The following is a 25882-nucleotide window of genomic DNA, read 5'->3' on the forward strand; positions in this document are numbered from 1 at the left end:
ATAAAATGCTGACTAAACACTATTGGTAATAGTGTTGGGCCAGTAACCGAAATGTCGCTTGTTCGAGTCCTCGAGCCGACAAGGTGAAAAATATGTCTGTGCCCTTGAGCAAGTGACTTAAATATAAGCACCCACTCGAGTGAGCTGGACTCCCCATTGTACCCAACACACATTCACATGTAAGAGCATCACACTGTAGATTCACCAGATGCTGCATGACCCCCAATGACCTGGTTCTGGCCCTCTTGACTTTGTGAGCCAGGTCAGTCAGTGTGACCAAGACTAGACACATGGCCTGTGGGCTCAGCATAACAAACATCCCTCAGCGTGTACAACGTCCCTCAGAGTGTACAACGTCCCTCAGCGTGTACAACGTCCCTCAGCGTGTACAACGTCCCTCAGCGTGTACAACGTCCCTCGGCGTGTACAACTTTGAGTGTAAATAAAATTATCCAGGGGAGTGTACAAAATAAGAACTTTTCCCCAGGGATTATCCTTCCTTAACCCATAGGAAGTCCCACACAGTTGACTACTTCAAAATGGTTCTCAATGGCACTGCCCATGCTAAAACAGGCTTTTGGGCGCTAGTCCTCTGTCTGTCTCTATGGGTGAGACCCAATGCATCTCTTCCAACACTAGGTCAAAGAACCAAAAAGAAGGAGGAGGGATGGATGGATTTGGATACTGTTCAATTGAATTTTATCACCATCTGCTTAAGCTAAACTGAGTCAATGCACCATTTGTTCTTATCTAGTCAGTTCTGCTAATCTCCCTAAAGAGCATGAGTTAATATATATCAATTCCTGCTCTCCAGTGGGGTGTGATTATAGTGGTGGTGTGATTTATTTTTTGTCACATACCGGATAGGTGCAGTGAAATGTGTTTTACAGGGTCAGCCATAGTAGTACGGCACCCCTGGAGCAAATTAGGGTTAAGTGCCTTGCTCAATGGAACAATGGAGCATTGAGCGTGGAGGCAAGTTTCAGTGATTCTGAATTTAAAGTGAATTTCATTTAGCTCAGCGTTCAAGTCCCACAGTAAACCATTTTCCATTATTGTGGGAAAAGGTCATGACTTTTCATAAATAGTGGCGGATGATAATAACTCTGCGTAGTAAGTTAGAGTTGATTTCTCATTGTTTGTTCTCTCTGATCCAATCCCTCTACATTTTACAATTCTCACTCGTTGTCAGAAACTATGACGTGTCGACACAGTGCCGTCTGTAGTGTAACGGACCGTTCCGGAACATAAAGCCTGGCGATGAGCTGTCAAAACATCACAAACTGTTACAGGTAAAAGTATCTATTTCAATGTGAGATTCTGTCCATGATGATGAACTGTGTGATCAGACATACTTGAAGTGTATTTGCGTGTTGATTGTAGCTTAAATACAGCCTACGTTGAGATGGATTTGGGGGGAATCTTTCCTTTCTTCCTGTGTTCAGGAAAGAATATCATCAGGGGAGGAGACGTTATTAGAAAATCATTCTTTCATCCTCCTCCACAGTAGCCGATAGTTAAAATGTAGCCGATAGTTCTCAACGATAGCTCCCCTTTCGAGGTAACAGATTTGGCAATTCCTCAACATTTCCCTTACTCTCTGAACAGCCAGATCACCGTGATATACAAGTCAGGATTCTACGTCCTTCCATCTACGAGGACATCGGGAGATGACGTGGAAACCGGCCATTAGGGGTAACAGTGAGCGCTGTTCCCTTCAAGAGGTTTCTGTTTTGTAAGCATCTGCCTCTGATTCCAAAGGTTGCAAGTTCAAATCCAGCAATACAAGATGTTTTTGAGATTTGAGTTTTGAGCCTATCCCAAACCTTAGCCCTTACCTTATCCATTCAGAGTTAATGCCTAACCTTAATAAACACTTTGAAATTTGAAGTTTGAGAAACATGGATGAACGCCTAATTCTGAGGCGAGACTGAGCGCTTGTTGCTTTGAAAGTGACTGTGGTAAAGGGAGAGAGGCCGACGCTGTCGATGGAAATCCAAATGTACCGTAAAGAGCTCCAAGTGGCTGTGTTTGAGTGATCGAGAGGTAAAGATGGAAAGATACAGAGGGAGAGGAAGATGGAGGAGCTGGGTAGAGGGTGAGCCCCCACTCCCCCCCCGTGGGGAGGCGGTGTGTGTACACAGCTAATGGTCCAGTGGGGAAGGGACAGGACTGTGTGTGGTGAGGTGAGGGAATTCTTAATGGCAACATCCATTTGTGGTTACACAGCTAAGGGACGTGTTACTATTTGAACTTGTGGTCTTGGCCCTGGCTGCCGAAACCAGAGTCTTTAATGTGTTCTACAGTCTGTCGGCTCTTCATCATAACGGGATTGCGTTTACAGCACACCAGCTCAGCTATGACATTCAATTACAACTTACCTATGTAGGGGAGACGCTGTCTGCACCGTTGTTGGCCTAGTGGTTATGCACTTCATCAGTAGCGGTGTTTAGCAGCCATAGAAATGTCACCTAAATCAGTTGTGGTGGCTGTGGTACATGTAGCCTAGCTAGCTGATGAGAATGTTGTTAAAAGTGGAAGCGGGTCATGTTTAACATTCATGGAAATGTATATAATGTAGCCTTCATCCTCATTTTCTCATTGGCTGCCTTTGTCCGCCTAAATAGACATACCCAAAGTAACTGCTATTCATGTGTAATTACATGACTCTGACATGCCTAAACTTGGTATATTTGGAAGGAAGACATCTGGGAGATGATGAGGAAATGATCAGAAGACAGATAGGAGTGACAGTTCAGAATACACACGCTTAAGCACACACAAATAACCGTTTTCTTTTTTTAAGTAATCTTTGACCTGCTATAAGTGAATTATTGGTTCCCAGAGCTGAAAACATGTCAGATGGCTTTCACAACATGTGAGCAATATCAACAACAAAAAATGGGATTGATAGACCTAACAACTAGAAATGGCCAGTTGTTTTAGTAAGTGTGGTCATGGGACATCTACAAGTGTCATTTCAACCTCTCCAAAGTGTCCAAATGTGGTAATTGTACTGTTTTTGCACACTGGATGTGCCTAAAAGTGACTGTTCACTATAAAAACTACACTTCTACAACACCAACCTCTCTGAAACATTGTGGTGGTGTCAGGGGACAGGGGATATCCAAGTATTTATCATATTTTTCATGCGCAAATATATAGTCACTTGGTGGACATTCAATGTTAACAGGCTAGATTTGTTCCTACCAACCTAAGTATTAATTTCACCCCCCTCCCCCCCATGTAGCTCAAACACAGACCAAATTGAAGCTTACCTTGTAAGATATTTGAAAACGTGTAGAATACCATAGCAGCCTTAGTTCAACACCTAGCGACCAAATCAACAGATGCTCCTCTTGTGTAGGATTAAAGAGGCATCGTGCAGCCATAATTCGAGCGGACATTTTTCAGTACAACTTTCACTTTTTGAAAAGTGAAGTGCATCTGTTAACCATTTTAAATTGTGTATGGCCTTACTTGAACGTAGGCCTATATTCTCCAGACCGAGGTCCTGTACACTACATTCGCACCTCTGCCCCTGTCAATACAGTAGGATATCATTGGGCCCTATTCTTCCGCAACGCTCTCATCCATCTTCTCAGTCTGAGTGTGTGCTTTTCCAATAACGCGCTCTCTGTCTTCATCCACGCCAACGACGATGTGGCTTGACTTGTGTAGCACTTGTCACCCTCATCTGTCTTAAGCCCCATCCCGGACAGAGACGGATGGCGGCGCCTAGTTGTCTTTACAGAAGACTTCCTGCCACAGCTCCGTTCCCCGTTCCCTTGTTCTTTTGGAGGGGACTGGGAGGCATGTATTACTATGGTTACTAATACCTGCATTCAGCCTTTTAATCGACCCTATTTGTCACATGTGACTGTTTGTTTAATCTGTGTATCCTTCAACCTGTCTCGTCCCTGATCTAGAAATGAATGAAGGCAGAAAGAGGTGCGTTGTGCGCCCGTTGAGGGGAATGGAAGGGAGAGGAAAGGGAGTACAAGCGTTGACAGCCCCCCGTCCCCTTCTCTCTTCCTCCTCTCTGCGATCTCTTTTTCCTCTCTTGTCTAGCTGCCAGATGTAGCCCATTTTTCTGCGGCGTTCCCCCAAAACAAGCAGAGCGGCACGTGGGCTCTTTGGAGTGCCGCACCTGTGTAGTGTAATCTAGTCAGGAGTGCGTTGTTTACGGCGGATTGTTTGGTGCGTTTGAAAGCCGTCTTTGATCCGGGCTACAACAAAAAAAATCTCCCTCCCTCATTTCTAACCCTAATGCAGTATCTGCTTACTGTTGATGACAGTGGTGGGATCTTAGGGGAGGGGGGGGGGAGGTTCTCTCCGTCTAACCCAAGGGACCAGGAAATGACAGTGACCACTGACGAGCTTGTCAGACGCCTTGTTGGCGAAGTTTTAGAAGTGTGCGTTTAAAGTGCTTACATCCACGACGGACGAGCAGCATTTATTAAAAGTGGTTTTATGGATATTGCATCAGCTGATTGGATTCCAGTAGCAGGATGTCGCGTGCAGCCTGGGATATTGTTGTGAGATACTCGAGTTGTGATATACTGTAAGTGATAGAAAAGTGGTGAGACCTTGAACATCTTGTCCGTTCATCTGAGCATATCCTGACTGAGACCTTTAGAAGTTGAAGATTCAATTAAGCCATCATGAAAGCAGTTGTTAGGTAAAGATCTTCATATTAAAATGCTATGTTAACTATTTCAAATAGAATAGAATTTCATATAGTTCTGTTTTATTCTGAGTGTATCTATTATAAGATTGTGCCTCGAAATGAGGATCAGTTGCTAGTGGTGTTCAAGTTAATGGTGCTGTCGGCACAGCTGATCCAGGCTCTGAGCTAGGCTCAGTAAGGCTTAACTAAGCCCGGCATGGGTTTGGTACAATGTTCCCTAATGCTGGGAAGTTAGTGGACTGGTTGATCTGAACTCGACAGAGCTTGGCTGAAGGAGGCCGAGCACGGTCAGGTTTTAGCTTCTCAAGCTGGTGATCAGCAGGGTAGTGTGTCCGTCTAGCATTTCGTGCTGTAGCTCAAGGAGGAGTACCATGCGCAAAGCAGCATAGCTAGCCGTCTGCTGGTCGAACACACACACACACACACACACACACACACACACACACACCAATGTCTATCCTATATAGCTGTGGGCTAGACTATTTGGCAACAGTAGCAGAGCATGGACTTAAGTCACTGGTTCAATTTCGGGATTTAGTGCTGTCATGTCCTTAAGTGACACACTTACCTTGAACTTCTGTCAGTGAATGTTCAGTGAGGAATGAAAGGGAAGACCGGTGCAACCCATGCACAGCGTATTCATGCAAACATAACTGTGTTTCTCCTCTCCTTGTTCTTCAGAACAAGTTGGCCAAGAGATCCTGGCTAACCTACACACCGACCGCGAGAAGATCCAGAGATCCAGAGATCGGGTGAGTACACGTGCACGTGCGCACACACATGCAGTGCACAGGCACTGGACATGAACCGCTAGCCTCTAATGAGCGTGTAAAGGCACGGGGCTTGAAGGACAGTGAGAATGAAGGCCAGAACAAAGAGCTGAGGACAACAAGGCATTGTAGTTGGTTAGGGACATGGTCAGCATCCAGTGCTGTACTCATGAAAGCATTGTGAGTCCCATGCAATGATGTCATGTGTGATGTAAGACTGTCTAAGCAAACACACACGGGTGCACACACATGCACGAACGGACACACACACACTGACTGAGTATTAGGCCTTGTGACTCTCTTTACCTCTCTCTTTCTACACTGAACAAAAATATATATGCAACATTAAACAATTTCAAGATTTTACTTAGTGACAGTTCATATACGGAAATCAGTCAATTTAAATAAATAAATTGGGACCTCCCATGACTGGGAATATAGATACCTTTTTTTTTTAAGTAGGGGCGTTCGTCAGAAAACCAGTCAGTATCTAGTGGGACCAGCATTTGCCTCGTTCAGCATGACACATCTCCTTTGCGTAGAGTTGATCATGGCCTGTGGGATGTTGTCCCACTCCTCTTTAATGGCTGTGTGAAGTTGCTGGATATTGGCGGGAACTGGAACACGCTGTCGTACAAGTCAATCCAGAGCATCCCACACATGCTCAATGGGTGACAGGTCTGGTATGCAGGCCATGGAAGAGCAGGGAAAATCTCAGCTTCCAGGAATTGTGTACAGATCCTTGAGACATGGGGCCCTGCATTACCATGCTGAAACATGAGGTGGTGGTGGCAGATGAATGGCTCGGTAATGGGCCTCAGGATCTCGTCAAGGTATCTGCCCGGTACAGTTGATAAAGGGATTCATCCGTAAAGAGGACACTTCTCCAGCATCCCAGTGGCCGTCGAAGATGAGCATTTGCCCACTGAAGTTGGTTATGATGCCGAACTGCAGTCAGGTCAAGACCCTAGTGAGGACGACGAGCACGCAGATGAGCATCCCTGAGATGGTTTCTGACAGTTTGTGCAGAAATTATCATTTGTGCAAACCCAGAGTTTCATCAGCTGTCCGGGTGGCTGGTCCCGCAGGTGAACAAACAAACGTGTGCGCGTGGAACATTTCTGGGATCTTTTATTTCAGCTGTTGAAACATGGGACCAACACTTTACGTTTATGTTTTTGTTCAGTATATTGCTCTCTATCACTTCTATTCTCTTCCTATCACTCTCAATTTTAGAGCATTAGACTGTGGCCCTCTGTCTCCCCCACCATCTCCCCCTCTCACTCTCACCCTCTTTCTCTGTCTGTCCCTCCCTATGTAATCTTCCTCACCTCCACCCTTCCTCCCTTAGACAGACAGGTAGAGTAGACAGAGCTCCAGCACGGTGAGGGGCCCCGCTCTGACGGCCCATCCACGGAGAATGCTAAAAGATCACAAAATGGCAGTGGGCCTCGCAGGCGATTTCAAAGGAAATCCAACATTTCCTTTCAAAAGGTCTGCCTGCCGTCTAAGGAGAATAGTTTCTTTTTCTCTCTCTCTCTCTCGTTTTTTTCCCCCATGAACCCTCACAGGCCCCCCTCTTCCTTTTAAAGACATTTTGTGGGTCAAAAAGCAGTATGGGGAGCGGGGGAAAGAGAAGAAAGACAAGATGTGAAGACGCAGGGTGGAAGCGTTGGTAAACGTCGTCCTTGCATGGAAAAGACAAAGGATTAATGGTTTTGGGGGGGGGGGGGCATTGTTTAAGCAGACATACCCAGACACACTTGCGTTCACAGTGAGTGGCACACACACAATAGTTTCACTCACTCACTAATCACACGCATGCACTCAGCATGGCTTTCCCTTAGTCAAATCAGGTGTCAAAGGTTTTGTTGTGTTTTTTTTTCAGTTTCTGGTATAAGTGGAAGTCGACAGCAGACACTTGAACTTGTTTTTTTAACTTCAATCACTGAGCACTGTCACCAATCCTCACAGTAAATTAATTCCTTAAATACTTAATTAGAATAGATTGTTTGCCTTATTGCCTCATCAATCTCAGGCTATATCTTATAAATGGGCCCTTTTGATATATGAGAGAGAGAGAATATGAATGAATGTATGTGTATTTTGGGCGAAAGTTGGAAGTCTCTGAGCAGCGATCCATCCATGGGGTTTGAGAGAGACCTCAGGCGGCTGTATGGCTGGTGTTAGTGCCAGCTACCAAAACCACATCTGAGCCAGCTCAGCTTGCCATCCATCACGTTCGTCAACACAGCCTGCCAGAACAACCCTCACATGGAGAGAGGGAAAGCGATAAGGAGATTGAGATGAGCGAGAGGGAAGGAAGGAGTGAGAAAGTGTGAAAAGAAAATATGAAGACAACAGAGGCAAAAGGGTACATAAATGTCAGGGTGAAGGGTCAGAGTGTGGAACATAGTAAGAGTTAAATAGATAAAGAGCTGGTGATATTTGGGGTTTGTAGGAAAGGCAAAGCCAAAGGTGCAGGGGAAGAGGGATGGAGAGAGGGAAGGTCAGAGAAAGCCCCCCCCCCCCCCCCCCCGTCTCTGAATAGTCTCTTACACAGCGAAGGCCCCCCCCCATCACAAATGTGACTACAGCTAGAATTTTGTGGCTTCTCATTCGTCACGGTGTCATCATTTTACTCCACACACAGGTGTAGTCGCAGCACAAAGTTTTCTGTAGACCACTTGTCTCTTTCATTCTACAGGCCTTCTCTCATTTGCTGTGTTCGTCTCTTTCATTCTACAGGCCTTCTCTCATTTGCTGTGTTCGTCTCTTTCATTCTACAGGCCTTCTCTCATTTGCTGTGTTTGTCTCTTTCATTCTACAGGCCTTCTCTCATTTGCTGTGTTCGTCTCTTTCATTCTACAGGCCTTCTCTCATTTGCTGTGTTCGTCTCTTTCATTCTACAGGCCTTCTCTCATTTGCTGTGTTCGTCTCTTTCATTCTACAGGCCTTCTCTCATTTGCTGTGTTCGTCTCTTTCATTCTACAGGCCTTCTCTCATTTGCTGTGTTCGTCTCTTTCATTCTACAGGCCTTCTCTCATTTGCTGTGTTCGTCTCTTTCATTCTACAGGCCTTCTCTCATTTGCTGTGTTCGTCTCTTTCATTCTACAGGCCTTCTCTCATTTGCTGTGTTCGTCTCTTTCATTCTACAGGCCTTCTCTCATTTGCTGTGTTCGTCTCTTTCATTCTACAGGCCTTCTCTCATTTGCTGTGTTCGTCTCTTTCATTCTACAGGCCTTCTCTCATTTGCTGTGTTCGTCTCTTTCATTCTACAGGCCTTCTCTCATTTGCTGTGTTCGTCTCTTTCATTCTACAGGCCTTCTCTCATTTGCTGTGTTCGTCTCTTTCATTCTACAGGCCTTCTCTCATTTGCTGTGTTCGTCTCTTTCATTCTACAGGCCTTCTCTCATTTGCTGTGTTCGTCTCTTTCATTCTACAGGCCTTCTCTCATTTGCTGTGTTCGTCTCTTTCATTCTACAGGCCTTCTCTCATTTGCTGTGTTCGTCTCTTTCATTCTACAGGCCTTCTCTCATTTGCTGTGTTCGTCTCTTTCATTCTACAGGCCTTCTCTCATTTGCTGTGTTCGTCTCTTTCATTCTACAGGCCTTCTCTCATTTGCTGTGTTCGTCTCTTTCATTCTACAGGCCTTCTCTCATTTGCTGTGTTCGTCTCTTTCATTCTACAGGCCTTCTCTCATTTGCTGTGTTCGTCTCTTTCATTCTACAGGCCTTCTCTCATTTGCTGTGTTCGTCTCTTTCCAGAATAGTTTTCTCTGTCTGAATTTTAGCCCAGTTTTGCACGTCAGCAGTCAAGTTTTCAAGATATAGGACTTTCAGAAAGCAACTAGCCACATTTTGTATCATCATGATGTGGCAAGTTACAATGAGCTTTTTGAAGTCTTCTATCCTGAACTTGACTGCTGCCAAGCAAATCATTTTGGGACTGTATCAACAGTGGACGAATGAGAAAAAAATATATATATATATATTTGGTGTGGATCATTCCTTTAATCTCTTATGTTCTTTCTTATACCCTGACTACACCTCTCATGTCGCGTGCGCGAGCGTTGCAAAATAAATGTAGAAATCTAGATTATTCAATTATTGCACCCACACTGCTCGGGCACGCCAGCGTTGCCAAGGGCTAAAATAGAAGTCAGTTCTATTTGTGAAGCAGATTGCGCTGCAAGTCCTGCCTCTCTCATCTGCTCATTGGTTTATAGAAGCAGGTACCCACGTGCCATCTTATTGGTTAAACCAACGTGGGTGACTGAAAGACGAATGAGGTCGGTGGCGGTACACGGAACCCAAACCGGCTGTGAGCGTGTGCCATCGTGCATACATGTATTTTGTCTCACCACACCAAACGCGATCACGACACGCAGGTTAAAATATCAAAGCAACAGCAAGCTAGCTAAATAGGACAAATTAGCTAGCAAGTGCAAGCTAGCTAGCTAAATTACCATAAAAGTTTAATGCTTTTCGACCTGTCCCCAAATTAATGTAATTGGTTCAGAGTTTGTTTTGATATTTTGACCTGCGTGTCGTGATCGCGTTTGGTGTGGTGAGACAAAATACATTTATGCACGATGGCACACGCTCGCAGCCGGTTTGGGTTCCGTGTACCGCCACCGACCTCATTCGTCTTTCAGTCACCCACGTTGGTATAACCAATAAGAAGATGGCACATGGGTACCTGCTTCTATAAACCAACGTGTTGGAGAGAAACTATCTCTCTGTCTCACTCCCTTCTCAGTCACAACTGAGCTGTGTTATACTAGGAACACCACCCCGTTCACGAAAATGCATCGCTCCTACAGACAGTGAGTCACGTGGCCTTAGCTTGCTATATAACGCAGGCAGACCGGCACCCAGTTACTGTTTGATAGAACATTTGAATGGGTAAAACAGGTGGCCTATTAGATTGAGTGTGGTATGATCGTTGATGCCAGGCATGCTGGATCCAGTATCTTAGAAACAGCCGTCCTCCTGAGCTTTTCACCCACGACACTGTTTCCAGAGAATGGCGCGACAAACAAAAAAAACATCCAGTCAGCGGCAGTCCTGTGGGTGAAAACCGCTCGTTGATAAGAAAGGTTGAAGGAGAACGGCAAGGATCGTGCAAGTTAACAGGTGGGCCACAAAAAGACAAATGGCGGCGCTGGACAACAGTGGCGTGCAGAACGGCATCTCGGCAGGCATAAATCCTTGATCCTTGTAATGGCTGGGCTATTGCAGCAGACGACCACACCGGGTTCCACTCTTATCAGCTAGAAACAAGAAGAAGCGACTCCAGTGGGCACGCGATCAACACTGGGCAATTGATGAGTGGAAAAACATTGCCTGGTCTGATGAATCCCGGTTCCTGTTGCATCGTGCTGATGGCAGGGTCAGGATTTGGTGTAAGCTGCATTAGTCCATGGACCCATCCTGCCTGGGTTGAACAGTACAGGCTGGTGGTGTACCGGTGTCCAATCTGCAGAAACTGCTTGATGTCAGCATGGACCAACATCCCTTTTAGAATCCATGCCCTGAAGAATTCAGGCTGTTCTGGAGGAAAAGGGGGGCCCGACCCAGTACTAGATGTGAGTGTATATGGACTATATGTGTTACACCTGTCCTTTCTCCTCCCCTTGCTTCTAGCTGAGAGAGACAGACGCCAACCTGGGCAAGAGCTCCCGCATCCTAACCGGCATGCTGAGAAGGTAAGAGGCAGGTAGGGACCATGATTCTACTGCATGTCTCTGTAGATGTCTTCAACTGTGTCATCAACCACATTTACATCCACTCATTTAAACACAAATACACTGTAGAAAGGCCTAGAACGGCAGTCATACAGTATACACAGATGGTAAATACATGTGTTATGAGCACATACATAAACCCTGTCACTCATGCACACTCAAACCCACAACATCTAATTTATCCCATTAGTATACTGTGCTGTTCTTCATCCCACTTTGTGAGTGGGATAATATTGTGTTTTGAGACCATTGTCTTATGAACATGCATTATGCCCCATACGTTGTAATCAGTGGGGGAAGGGGAGGACCGTCCTACTCAGTGAAAAAAAAAAACACACGTTTTGCAAGGAAGGTCTACAGTAGCCTCAACAGCACTCTGTGGCAACACCATGGTGTAGCCGGAGGACAGATATTTTCCATCCTCTGGGTACATTTACTTCAACACAAAACCTAGAAGGCTCATGGTTCTCATCCCCTTCCATAGATTTTCACGACTTCCGGAGGACATCCCTCCAACCTATCAGAGCTCCTGCAGCATGAACTGACATGTTGTCAGAAATTGAATCTAGTACTGAAAGCATAAGCTACAGTTACCTAGCACTGCACTGCATAAAATGTGATGAGTAGTGGACTCGAAAGTCAATAGTTGGACAGCAGAGAGAGAGAGATTTTGTTGTATTTCTTTTCACTTACTTAGCTATCTAATGCAGCTAGCTAATTTAGCCTACAAAAAAATATGTTCAAACATGGAGGAATGCTATTTATGTTATCTAGCTAGCTTAGGGTATCCAAAAGTGGAACTCTTCCAAGTCACTCTTCCAGGTAAGCTTTTGGTTCTATAAAAGTATTTCCATCAGTGCCAGCCGGTGTAACTGCTAAACTTCTTGTTGTTGTGTGATTTGTAGCTGGTTTACACGTTAGTTCTAGTAATTATGTTGACTATGACTATAGCTAATATGGTGACAACGATGTAGGCCTTGTGTAGTGGTTGTGGTATGAAGGTTTGGCTTGGGAAGGTTTTTTTTGCCTCGTCACAGACAGCTATTGTGTTGCACACTGAAGTCCACAAGCGAAGTGGAAAGGATGAGAGAAGGAGAGTGCGTAGATGTGAGAAGAAATTACCGTATACAACAAGCAAAGTTATGATGCTGTTTGTATGTAGCTACTATGAAAGTGAACTGCGTGTGCGGGAGATCAGCAGTGTATTCATTCCGCCGATTCTAGAAACATTTCTTAAATGGAGGCAAACGGAACGAAACGGGGATAAACCTACCTGAATTTCTCCAGTAGAAACTTTAGTTTGCAACTATTTGGACTAATGATTACACCCTAGATCAACTAGATGCAGACGAGTGTGCAAGGCGGTATTGAATGTGTCTGTCTATCACCTTGATTACTCAAATTTGTCTCTCGACCTGTGCACCTACGTTGTAAACTTTCATTCATAGGCTAGGTTGTAGCAACCTCATGATGGGTATAGGGGAAAATTTGAGTGTCATGTAGTAGCCTAAACCTATTGCTGTTACATTGAACTGGTTGAATGGAATATGAATGACAGTCATCCAATATGCTGTAATAGAAGTAAGGCCATGCTCATTAAAACAATTATCGGCCTCCCTAATCTTAAACAGCACTGACCACCACTGATTGTAATGCAGATTACTGTTTTCTGTTGTAAACTTTGCTTTAGTCCATCAATATAATGCAGAATAAGATGAAAGCTGTCCAACAACCAGTACTTGATGTGTTTAGACGAACAAGAAAAACACAAGCTGTACACTCCAATTTTAACAATTTTCCGACAATTTTCACAAACACACCACCACTCATAGACATCTCTCTCTCTCCTTCTTTCTTTCTTTCTTTCTCTCGCTCTCTCCTTTCTCCTTTCTCTCTCTCTCTCTCTCTCTCTCCCACTCACTCATACACACACAGATTAATGTGTTGTCACATCACCATTTCATAAAGTGCCTCTGTGCCTACCCCTGAACCGTGACGCCACGGTTTAGTTTCTTTTTTTATTGCCCAGTATGGTTTTTGATTAAGAGTAATATGTAAATGACACCAGCTAAATGTAAAATCCTGGGGCTAGGAAGGAAGTGCCAATTGAAATAGATGCTTCAGTGCCTGTAGACAATCAGGGGCAGGCGGGGCAGCGTGGCAGCAGGAGCCCAGGCAGGGCTGTGATGCCGACTGTAACCAATATTTCTGCATATGTCTCCATTTTGTCAAGTCTGATTAGAGGAGGCCTAGGCTCGCCTGGTGTCACCCAGAGCTGTCCAGAAATCATTCATCATCCAGCTCCCCCTCCCTTGTTCTCTCCCGCCTTCCCTCATCCCCCTGCCGCCACCACCCGAGCGCTAAAGTAAATAACACACACTTATTTCAATATTATCATATTCATATTAAAGTTCAGCTGTCACCTAATGGGAAGACTTAATCAAACGTAGAATTTAAGAGCGGTAGCGCCTGCCTAGTGTGGCTCAGGCACGCCGCGCCTCAGGTTTCTCTGGTTAGTCCCGACTCAAATCAGGATTTATGAGGGCCATTCTAAAGCGCGGTGGCCTCTAGCCTCTTCCCAACCGATGCCTTGCTTTCTGCTTCATGGGGCTTCGCGTTTGTCTTTTAGCAAATACCACACATTTTTTTAAGCTTGTTTTTTTTTTATGCGTTTGAATAAAATAGTGTTTGGTTGTACGATTTTGTTGACTATTTTCATCTCTATAAGTCATTTATAACCAGAAAATGGGACATACAAAGGTGCCTCGTGGCGTAGTTTTGATATTTCCTCAGTCGTTTCATTAGATTTCACACATTTGATACCTTTTATTCGTTATCATGGAAATTGTTGTGCTGTTTGGGGGGGTTGGTGACTTTCTGCTTAGGCTGCTTTTTGTGTTCTAAGCTTACCAGGAGTCTGTGAAAGAGTTCTAGTGTTATGTAAATGAGGCCAGTAGGTGAACCTCTACCACTACACTATGCTCTGCAACTTCAGTTGTGCTTAATAAATTGCCTTATGGTACTCATTTGCTACTCCCCTTTTCAACTTTTTTCATTTTTTCCAGTACAGCAATTCTCTTCCCCTGAACTGTTAGAGGGTGACCGACCCTTGTATTGACTATTTAATACTCTGAATGCAATAGGTATAACATAGTTCTGTCAAAACTGCAAGTGGTTGGATATTTTTTTTTTTTTAAGGTGTGAAAAAGAAAGAGGGAGGAAAAATAACACTGGAATTAAGACGCCATTGGTCTTGTCACTTCGCCTTCTGTTTTTTTCCTTGTTGACCCTGAGGAGAGGGGAGCCACTCATTAGTCGATCAGTGCCTGAAACCCTGCTGCTATAGTAGGTCCCCAAGACTGTAGTTGAATAAACACTGTCCAACGCTACTCCTCTACAGCATTACATGGCCTGCCATGCCGTAGGCCCTCTATTACTTAGCCTAGTGTCGGCTGGTGGAGGGCTTCTTCCTCTTCACACTATTACATTATTAATCTAATCATCTGAAGTCCTGAGGGTTTTAATTGTATTGTCATGGTCATGGTGATCTCATTAACTCTTCATGCTAATGTCTGTTAAAGGAAATCATAATATTATTCAAAAGTTATCATCTCAATTGATACTCATCGGGAGTGAAGCGGTATGAAATTGATAATGCACAATTATAACATTTCCCTTTATTAACGGCCACTTGTGATAATGTGCTGCTGTTCTTTCCAATGACGAGCTGTAAGGGGATCTGCAAATGTTGCATTAAGTGGTGTTCAGGAATAGTAAATATGTGATTGAGTCATCAACCCATATCAATCAATAATATCAATCTATTATTTTCTCAACCTGCTGCATCACATCAATTCATTAAGAGGAAATTGCACACTGCCTATTATCTCAATTATATGTTGTCCAATGGAAACCATGCTAATGTAGCTGACATAATGTGCAAGCTCGACCTTCCCAAGCTTGACCTTGGGAAGAGTAATGCTGAAAGTAAGACGTGCAGTAGGAAGTGGTGTCTCTGTGTGATTTGAAGTCTTTATTGGTGGTACCACTGTCCTGTGAGGGGTGTAAGGTGGGCTGGTGGGGGAAGCAATGCCTGATTAGAGGAGCCACAGGCTCCAGCTCTATCCTCAGTTACCTCAGTACCATGGTGCCCTGACATTACAGCCCTCACACTATGGACACAAAATGGCTCCCATGACTTTGCCCAACAGAGGTGGACTTTCTGTGGCAGGAACGGAGGCGACTCCTGCTGCTACTGCAATCATGCCCAGCATCTCCTCCCAGCCACTGCACACAGCAGAGCAGAGCAACCGGAGAGTTAAGATGCAGCTCCAGACCCAGTTATGACCCAGTTATGACCACTGGGGTTCTGGAGGGTCCTGGGAAGGTGGGGGTGGGTGGGGGGCAGTGTGAGGCCAAGGCGGTGGGGTGTGGGTAGGAGGGGGTTGGTCTTTTCACTAGCGGCTGATCGTGCATGCAGGTGGTCGAGTCAGTCGCCAGTCAGATCAAAAAGTCAAACCCCTGGGTAGACCTCCCTTTGAAATGGGAATGGGGCCGAGATATCAGACAGAAAACATAAGCATGCCCCGACCGCAGAAGGACTCCATATTCATGGTGGTAGCAGGGCTGACAGCAGCAGCAGGCAGGCAAGGGCCACAGACTTCAGAGGAGGGCTCTGGTCGCTCTGGACATTGATTAAGAGATCAGCCCCTTTGCCTGGTCCTAGGACTCTAGTCCCAGCATGCTAACTCCCTTCAGCTCCACAGAACAAACCAATGACTGACGGTGTGCAAATGCAGCGTGCCTTTCGCTAACTTGCTCCACCTTGGCCAAACGCGTTGCTTGCTGTATTCTATACTACACTGAATATACCAAACATTCGAAACACCTTCATAATATTGAGTTGCAGCCCCTCCCCCCACAGACACACACCTTTTGCCCTCAGAACAGCCTCAATTCCTCGGGGCATGGACTCCACAAGGCGTCAAAAGCGTTCCACAGGGATGCTGACCCATTTTGACTCCAATGCTTCCGGCAGTTGTCAAGTTGGCTGGATGTCTTTTGGGTGGTGGACTATTTTTGATACACACGGGAAACTATTGAGCAGTAACATTGCAGTTATTGATACACTCAAACTGGTGTGCCTGGCACCTACTACCAAACCCTGTTCAAAGACACTTAAATATTTTGTCTTGCCCATTCACCCTCTGAATGCAACACATACACAATCCATGTCTCAATTGTCTCCAGGCTTAAAAGTCCTTCTTTAACCTGTTTCATCCCCTTAATCTACACTGGTTGAAGTGGATTTAACAAGTGACATCAATAAGGGATCATAGCATTCACCTGGTCAGTCTGTCATGGAAAGAGCATGTTCCATGTTCCTTTGTCCACTCAGTGTATGCTGGTACCCCTCAACCTGCACTAGCTCACTTGAGCCAGGGTTTATAAACTGCAAACTGTTCTGCCAGTGCTGCGTTTTGCTAACCACTTTACTAAGGCTAACATTAGGGATGCACGATATATCGGTGAACATATCGGAATTGGCCGAAATTAGCTAAAAATGCCAACATCAGTATCGGCCCGATGTCTAGTTTAACGCCGATGTTAAAAACCAATGTCAAAGCTACCGTGCATACCTATATAACGTAGATACATGACGGAATAACGGCACGTACAATTTTGCGCTACACGTGCAACACAGCATTCCTAACCTAGCCCACATTGTCTGCTGTGTGGATTGAGCAGTCAACAAGTCGAGCAGCCATTAGAAAGTGTAAGAAATGTTCAGCGAGACAACTCAAAGGTGAAATCCGTTAAAGCCAAGATAATGGAATTCATTGCCCTTGACAATCATCCGTTCTCTGTTGTGGGTGATGTTGGCTTTCACCGACTGGCCGAGCACCGGTACACACTTCCAAGTGCGTCACTGCTATTGGCTTCTCGAACATATATACTATGGAACACCGTTTGGGTCTTTGATTGTCAAAAAGGATACAGTTGCACTGTCAAAGCTGTACAAAAAAAGTATGCAACCAAGCAAACACCGGCCACGAACAATGTGTTTACAATAACGCATTTGAACTTCTGGGGTAGCTAGCTTTAGCTTTGTACCTAGCTAGCACCAATACAACCAGCCTGAAAACAATGACCAGCAGAAACTGCAGTCATTTTCATTATTCTTAGCAATGATTTAGGGATCGTTGTGAGTAAGTATTAGCTATGTTGCCACTTGTTGTTCGCCTATTGAAATTGAACTTCAGTTCATGAAAATAATTAGCTAGCCAGCTACTTAACCCTGTTACCCAAAGCTATCAGCAGCCAGCTAGCTTCATCTGGTTAGTGAGGCTCAACCGGACCGGGTTATGTGTTGTGAATCTAGCCACAATAAGGATTAGGCACAATAGTGGAATTTGTGTTTTTCCTTCAAAATTGAAATATGCCATTGACAGTGATGCAAATGAATACAAAGGCTGCAAAGTCCACTATTGGGACTAACCCTTATTGTGGCTAGCTTCACATAGATGGGTCCGACCACCATTAATCGAATAAGAAATGTCTTATAAATTAGGGATATTTTAGATGAGGACACCTAGCTATATAGTTAGCTAGCTAACTATAGCTACTGAAACAGATTGTTGTGTTATTTGACGTGTATTTTTCTTGACACGCAAAGATCCAAACGGCGTTCCATAGAAATCCTGGTTGACAATGAAACGACTGAACAAATGAACAATGAAACAGCACAGCAAGTAAGTGAAATAAATAGGTTTTGATGATGTTATACTGGTTATGGGGACATACGTAAATACCAAACAAAATTACTTTTTTGTGCGTGCGTGTGTAACGTTTATTTAACTAGGCAAGTCAGTTAAGAACAAATTCTTATTTACAATGACAGCCCGGATGACGCTGGGCCAATTTTGCACCACCCTATGGGACTCCCAATCATGGCCGGATGTGATACAGCCTGGATTCAAACCAGAGACTGTAGTGACACCTCTTGCACTGAGATGCAGTACCTTAGACTGCTGCGTCCGTGTGTGTGTGTGGGTGTGTGTTAACTATTTAACTGTACTAGAATGCTTAAAAGGCTGCAAAAGTGATTAATATCGGTATCGGTATCAGGTTTTTTGGCAAGGAAAATATCGGATATTGGTAACGGCCAAAAATATCATATCGGTGCATCACTAGCTAACATGCTTACTGACATTGGTAACCTTATGTGAATATGACCATTCACTATATCCCATGAATTTATACAATGTATGTTTGAACAATTTGTTTTATTACATATTGATGGTTAAAGAAACCTGACTTATTAGGACGTTTTATTCACACATTCTCATCTCCACACCCCCTCCCTTCAGGAAAGCTGCTATTCACTTCCTTTTGATTCACTGGAAAAGAGTGTGGCTGCATTCGTTCGTACGTTTCCCAGTCCCATTAAGGCGACATTCGCAAACAATGTCAGGAGAGAAGGAGATCAAAAGGGCGCCGCCCCAGAAAAGTGTTGGGAGTAGGGAGGGCTCTGAAGTCCTGAACACCTCCAAGTTTAGGCCCTTTCCATCGGTATTGGCAGAGTTTTCTTTTTCCCCGCGCTGGAATATTAACTATGTGATATGTGGGTCATGTAATTAATGGAATTCAGCTCCACCAGTGGGCTGTGTTGGGAGGCAAGTGGTAGGGAGTCTTGGGGGCCCTATTGAAGTCTTGTTGTGAAGTCAAACAAAAAGATTCCATATTATTTTTAATTAAAGCTGAAAGATGGAACAAATTATACTTGTCAGTGTTTTTTCTCTCCTCGTTCCTCCATTTCAGTCCTTTTTTCCCCCTGTCCTTTTATTTATTTGGTTTGCCTTTTTCGAGGAGGAGCGGAGGAAAAGCCTTGTTAGGATGCGGTAGTCAGGGGAGTTCGAGAGCGGCTTGGGTGGAGCAGTGGCAGAGGGGGCAAGGCAGCTTCTCCCACTCGCGCGTACTCATACACACATACTGTATATATATACACACCACACACACACACACACCACACACCACACACCACACACCACACACACACACACACACACACACACACACACACACACACACACACACACACACACACACACACACACCACACACGCACATTAAAATCCCACAGACTTGCTTGTACTCTCACTCAGTCTATTTAATTTTCTGCTGTGCGAAGGGCAAACCTGCTATTGAGTTTTCACCCACCTGTGTGCCATAATAGCTACCAGAGGAAGACTCCACTAGTATCTCTGTGTCAACGCCTTTGGCGAAATGAGAGCTTGGTCTTCCCAAAGCTACAGTTTATGGTTCTGAGTCACCACACACAGGCTCTAGGAATGAAGAGTGGGGTCTGCCATTGAACCTCACCTGTCCACTCTGCTTCTGATGGTGTGATATTCACCTCTTACAACTCTCACTATCCGAATCACTTGAGCTTTGTTTTAGCCACCATTCTTTTAGGAGCCTGCCCATTCGAAAGTCTCATCCACATGGTGACCTTTGGTCAAAAATCAACCAAAGTCTAGGTCTGTTCATGTTTAGATGTTTTGAAGCAATGTGTTTGATAAAAGGTCCCTGTTTTTTTTTTCATTTTTTTTTCTTAATTTGAAGTCATTTATCTGAACCAGAGAGTCTGGAATAGCCATAGCCTTGCTCTTATTGCCTATCCCAAGAGTAGTGGACCGATCCCAACGGATGCCTCTCTTTGATCTGTTTCTCTTTGTTGCGGCAGATAATTCCATGTACTACATTAGTACTCTGTTACCTCTCGTCTCGCAATTTATTCAGCCTGGCTGATAACACTTTGGCGTTTGCTTTCCCTCCCTTTGGGTCGCCCTATCTGTTCCCTCTGTGAACTTCTCATGTTTTCCTCTACTATTTCTCTGGCAAACAAATGCGTTGTAGCTGGCTGCGTCTTTTGCCCATCTCTGGCGAAGGCAGCTGGCTTTTGTTAGTGTGTTTGTTGTACATGAGCATTCAGTAGGGCATACAGCCGTACTGTAGGGACAGTGCGTTGGAGCTTAGTGCCATGTGTACAATGCTGAAAGGCTTTATGAGCAGGCCTCTGTGGATTGGGGATCTTTATCTAAATTAGACAGGCTTCATCACCAATCCACATAAATACGTTGATTGTGTAGCTATGGAAGCAATGGCAGACTGAGAGGAACTCCCATCTAGTGTCAAGCAAAAAACATTGTCTTAAAGATGATTCCCTGCAATTCCACAGATTTTGTCATAGCTTATGCTCTCTGAGTGACTCAAACATTTTTAAAAAAGTGTTCTCTCTGACGGTCTAGTTTTTTATTTTGATGATTGTTAGTTCTCAAAGATCATCTTATTTAAATTAAAATATAGCTCCATTATGTTTTAAACATACTTTATATCTGGTTTTAGTCATTTAAGTTTACACTGAAAAAGTTTGACCTTCCCGAAAATGTATTTTTGGGAGTGGCCGCCACTGCTAAGTAAATATAGGGGAAACGCTGCTGAAGGCCACTATATATTATTATTTTACAGTACATTCAGTCTATGTCGAGAAAGACTGAATGTACAGTCTTTCTCGCTCTTATTCGCTCTTCCTCCACCACTCCTGTTAGAGAGTGCTGATGGGGCGCTTTTGGAGAAAGGAGAGAGGCACAAACAAGCCCGGGCTGCAGAGAATGGGGTTGTTGACATGGGCTGTTGTTTTCTATAACCAGTGCATTTGTTTATTGAGGGAAGAGACTGTTAACTTAGTAGCCCTGGCCTTCTCTTCTCTCCATCGTTATCTGAAGCACAACGACAGGTAACTGCCGACATAATGGAAACACTTGAGGGATGCAAAGTAAAAAGCAGGTGATTCCACACAGGTGTTGTTCCGGAGTTAAGTAAGCAATTAACATTTGTATTTATTATGCATCCCCAGTAGCTTCTGCCAAGGAAGCTAATGGGGACCAGCAAAATTAAGGCCGTTTTTTACAATTTTAAAAACATTACAATACATTCAGACTGTGTGCCCTCAGGCCCCTACTCTACCACTATCACATATATACAGTACAAAATCCATGTGTACATGTGTGTGTATAGTGCGTGTGTGTGGTGAATGCATGTGTCTGTGCCCATGTTTGTGCTGCTTCACAGTCACCGCTGTTCCGTAAGGTGTTTTTTTTAAATCTAATTTTACTGCTTGCATGAGTTACTTGATGTGGAATAGAGTTCCATGTAGTCATCCCATCATGCTTAGGGTAATGTACAGAAATGTATGGCAGGCCATTATTCTGGCTACCATGGCTATGCCCCCATAAGACGACAATGCCCCTATCTACAGGGCGCACGTGGTCACTGAATGTTTGGATGAGCATGGATACGATGTAAACCATATGCCACGGCTGTCTCAGTCACCAGATCTCAACCCAGTTGAACACTTGGGAGATTCTGGAGCGGTGCCTGAGACAGTGTTTTCTACCAACAACCCTCTAAATGATGGAATTTCTTCTGGGAGAATGGTATCTCATCCCTTCAATAGAGTTCCAATCATTTGTAAAAAAATCTATGGGAAGGTGCATTGAAGCTGGTGTCCCAACGTCCTATTAAAAAACTTTAGGTTGCTGTTTCCTTTATTTTGGCAGTTGCCTGTATATTTGCAATGCCTATAGGCTTTAATGGTGGATTCAGATACTGCTTGTTTTTTTTTCAAGGTTTTGTTAGGATATTTCACTTACTACAGTGCTAATATGGGATAGTATTCTATCAACCGTATCCTACTTTTCGATGGTCTCGGAAGTTACCTGGAAGTTGCCGTAGTTTGCAGCCTTATTGCAATACTTCGAACCGATTTCAATTCCAGATGGCAATGTAACATTTTAAAGACGATAAACAGAATACTGTCAACATGTCACTTAAACCAGTGGAGGATACTGCCATAGCTGCCAATCAATCAACTATTTTTCTACTCTGGAACGGGGATTTTTACTTTCATACCTTTCCCAACACCGTGAGGTCAACCCCGTACGACATTGAGGTGACTGCTTATTCGACCTTTCTGTTTGCGTCCCGGTTGAAGTACCCCCTCCCCAGGCCGTTCTGGCGTTCCCCCATTGAAGTGGCTCCAGGTGTCACTCCAAGGGTATCTGCCTCGTTTGATCAGCCGTTGAGCACCTGTCGGGCTGCGGCACCCTCTGATTCCCCCGTCAGACAAGAGAGACACCAGTCTCCCATCCAAAAGTTTTGCCTCTACTTTTGAGTGATGGCAAGGGGAGCTTGGTGGCAGTTGACGTGTAGTGGTGACAGTTAGGTGGAACTGGTCTGAATGCTGGTTTGATTACCTAACTCTTGAGAGTAGCCGTTGGGAAAAGCCTTGATTCCCCTCACTGTAGAAGAACAAAGCATGAAGGTGTCTCCATATGCTTCTCCAGACCCAGACAAAACACAAAACAGCCAAAACAACGAAAAGACAAAATAAACATAAAAACAGACTGATGCAGTGATGTTATTCAAAGCCTTGTCTTACAAAGTACAAAACAACGCACTCTTCAACCGTCTTAGAATAGTGTCCAAAGGAGGTCCCTGCATTCTGGAGAAATGAAAGAAGAGCTAGTTTGCAAAAGACAAAACAGATGAACCGTAAAGGAGGGAATGTTCTGTGGATATCTGTGCAGACACCGATGCCTGCACTTCCTGTCTTTCATTTCTCTTTTTCCTTTTCGTTCCTCCTTTTTTTTTTCACCTACTGTGTTTGCTGAAATTACAGGTGAGTCCACAGAATGTGGCTGGGGCTCTTTCATCAGGAGAAAGAGAGAGTGAGAAGGAGAGAGACACACGCTTCTCCTGGTGCAGTGTTGTTTGTGGAGCCCATTCTCCCTTTGTGTAGCTCGTGATAACTTATTCAGCGCGGCCCATTCATCCAGGGGTTGAGCGCGGGTGTCCGTCAGGACGAAAATAATGAGGCGACGGCGGCACGGAGTAGCTCCTCTCCCTCTGCCTGGGTCGCCGTCCCCCTCCTCCCTTCCTCCTCTCTTCCAGCCTCCCATTATCAACAGATTTAAATAGATAATAGGGGGCCTTCTTCTGGACATTTTGAAGCAATTAGAACCTATCACACTGTTCCTCCCCTGGCTGTCGTCCCTCCCAGCATGCCATTGTGAGTGCGTGTACGTCTGTGCTCTGCGCTCCTGCCTCAGAGAATGCAGGATACTTCTGCATTCCTGGACACTGGTATGCATGTGGAAGAAGAGAGAGGCCTGGTTTGTCACCATGTTTTAGCACCGTATAGACTCTAGCCCACTTGAATATGATGGCTTGGGCAGCATGCCATGCCGAGACGTGCCATCGCCTGTGCCATGCCAAGCTGTTCTGTCCTGGGCTGTTTTAGCCTGTCAATGGTTTCCAGGATGGATCTGCTGTAGCAAAATACCTACCTTCCTTTCGCTCTATCAGTCTCTCATCTACCCTTCTTACTGTCAGCGGACACATTGGTTTGTTGTGACTAAAAAAGGGGATCAATACTTGACCTACAGAATGAGTTGGTACAGGAGCTCAGATATTTTCTTCAGCCCCGTCACTTTCCTCATTTTTACTCTTCGTACACACCAGATTCTCAGTGAACGTTTAAGATCTTCAAATATTCTGCCCTTTGCTGTGGAATTTAATAATGCATGGGATCACCACTACTCTCCGTCTTTCAATGTTGTAGTGCCCTCTTAATGGGAATAAGGCATTGTGTGTTTGATGGTTCAGATTTACTGCATTTACTTGTAGAGCTTTCAGTCAAATGAATAGACAAATAGAATATATGTTTGCTGTGTGCCTGGTACTTATCAGATTATGGAAAACTAGTGTAAATGTCTATCATGTCTTTGAGGGGGATCCTTATGTAGTGTTTGTGGACAATTGCACTGAGAAAACACATGAAGAAACATCACCGTAGACTGTTTTTTTTTTGGGCATCTAGTTGGATGGTTAAGCTGAAGCTTTGCTGTTGTTGTTGCATCTCTGATCTCTGTTTGGCTGGGTGTAAACGCGTGAAATATTTACGAATTCTGAAATTCATTTTTTTCCCTTTATATTCCTTCTCTTCTATCCTTTCAATCACATCTCCCTGTCTTGTCTGTCTGTCTCTGCCTCCCTCTCATAACCCACCCTAGCATACCCCCATCTTGGAGTTTCGAGGGTGGTTATGGAGAACACAATGCAGGCTCGCTCGTTGTGAGATGTTGACACTTTCGTGTTGCAGATAGCATAAAAGATTCCCTATATCACAATGGGAGAAAAAATAAAAACCAGACCATATTTTCAAGAGGTTGTACCATCACTCCCATCAAGCCTGAGGTTTGTTTGCTGTGGGGAGTTGAGAGGGGCTTCTATCATGCCCCTTCTCAAAGGTTTCAGTCCCTCGTTTATGAAAAGCTTCCAACCTTGAGATATTTTATGATTACCACATTGATGGCGTATTGGGGACAATCGAGGTCTGAAAAACAGACAGACAGAAGAGGGAACGCTTCACTCGTATTGCTATTCCGGGTGTTAGCCAGTGTTGCCTTCGCTACCACCCAGTTACTCAACCTTGCACCTTAGAGGCTGCTGCCCTATATACATAGACATGGAATCACTGGTCACTTTAATAATGGAACACTAGTCACTTTAATAATGTTTACATACTGCTTTACTCATTTCATATGTATATACTGTATTTTAGTCAATGCCACCAAATATTTGTATTTCTTAATTCCATTATTTTACTTTTAGATTTGTGTGTATTGTTGTGAATTGTTAGATATTACTGCACTGTTGGAGCTAGAAACACAAGCATTTCGCTACACCCGCAATAACATCTGCTAAACTGTCAGGTAAGAAAAGAGAGTATGGGGAACACAGGAAAACAAAATCATGGATCTCATCAAATAAATATAAGCAGATGTATGTGACCAATACAATTAGATTTGATTGGATTATTTTTGTAGGGAATTGTCATTTGTCTGTTTACTGTATCCATATTGTATATACTGTATGTAGATTGTGTATATTCTGTCTGTATATTTTATCTATTGCTGGCAGCACCATTTCATCAAGTAAAATTCTGGGTATCTTGCAGAATAAAGGTACTTTATTTTTTTTTTTTTAAGTTGGCACAATACAAGTGTTCCACGAGTACTTTGAGGGAAAAAAAACACTTATTTTTATAGATATTTATTCTATTTGACACCGCAGCAAAAATATTGCGTTGGTCTAATAAGGCTGGGGGTTGGTGTGATTTAGTTTTTTTGTGATGTTTGTATCAAGTGTTTAACTGCTGTACAAATCTACTACACTTCTGATCTGGGTGATCTGGTAATCCACTAGGGCAGGCCATACAATATTTTCTTTATTTATTTTTAACGGTAAAAAAATGTTAGCTTTAGCCTTCCTTTTGGACTATGTCACTTCGGAACTTGTTTTGTAGATACTTTAAGTTGATTTTGTCATAAAATGTATAGGACATTGCACCTCAATAGATGCTAGTCATCATTTAAAGTAAACACTTCTAAGGGAAGATAAATATGACCAAACTAGAAAAAGTATAGGTACCTTCCAAAATAAAGGAAACGCCAACATAAAGTATCTTAATAGGGTGTTGGGCCACCACAAGCTGCCAGAAGAGCTTTAATGTGCCTTTGCACAGAGTTTACAAGTGTCTGGAACTCT

At 44.1% G+C, this 25882-nt stretch overlaps 1 protein-coding gene across 4 annotated transcripts in view; it reads left to right on the top strand.

Annotated features, from left to right (window-relative positions):
- The window catches only part of LOC110491461 (vesicle transport through interaction with t-SNAREs homolog 1A), a 197963-nt gene that overhangs the window by 101535 nt on the left and 70546 nt on the right, over positions 1-25882 (top strand). For 2 of the 4 annotated variants that reach the window (XM_036946313.2, XM_036946310.2), the window contains 2 exons: positions 5372-5442; positions 11109-11170. In XM_036946313.2, the coding sequence (XP_036802208.1) occupies positions 5372-5442; positions 11109-11170 (133 nt within the window). Of the gene's footprint in view, positions 1-5371; positions 5443-11108; positions 11182-25882 lie in introns of all 4 variants that reach the window. The other 2 variants (XM_036946316.2, XM_036946315.2) reach the window with 1 other exon arrangement.

This window comes from Oncorhynchus mykiss, chromosome 16 (assembly GCF_057628025.1).
Source record: "Oncorhynchus mykiss isolate SJ-2025 chromosome 16, ASM5762802v1, whole genome shotgun sequence".
Taxonomy (NCBI): Eukaryota; Metazoa; Chordata; class Actinopteri; order Salmoniformes; family Salmonidae; genus Oncorhynchus; species Oncorhynchus mykiss.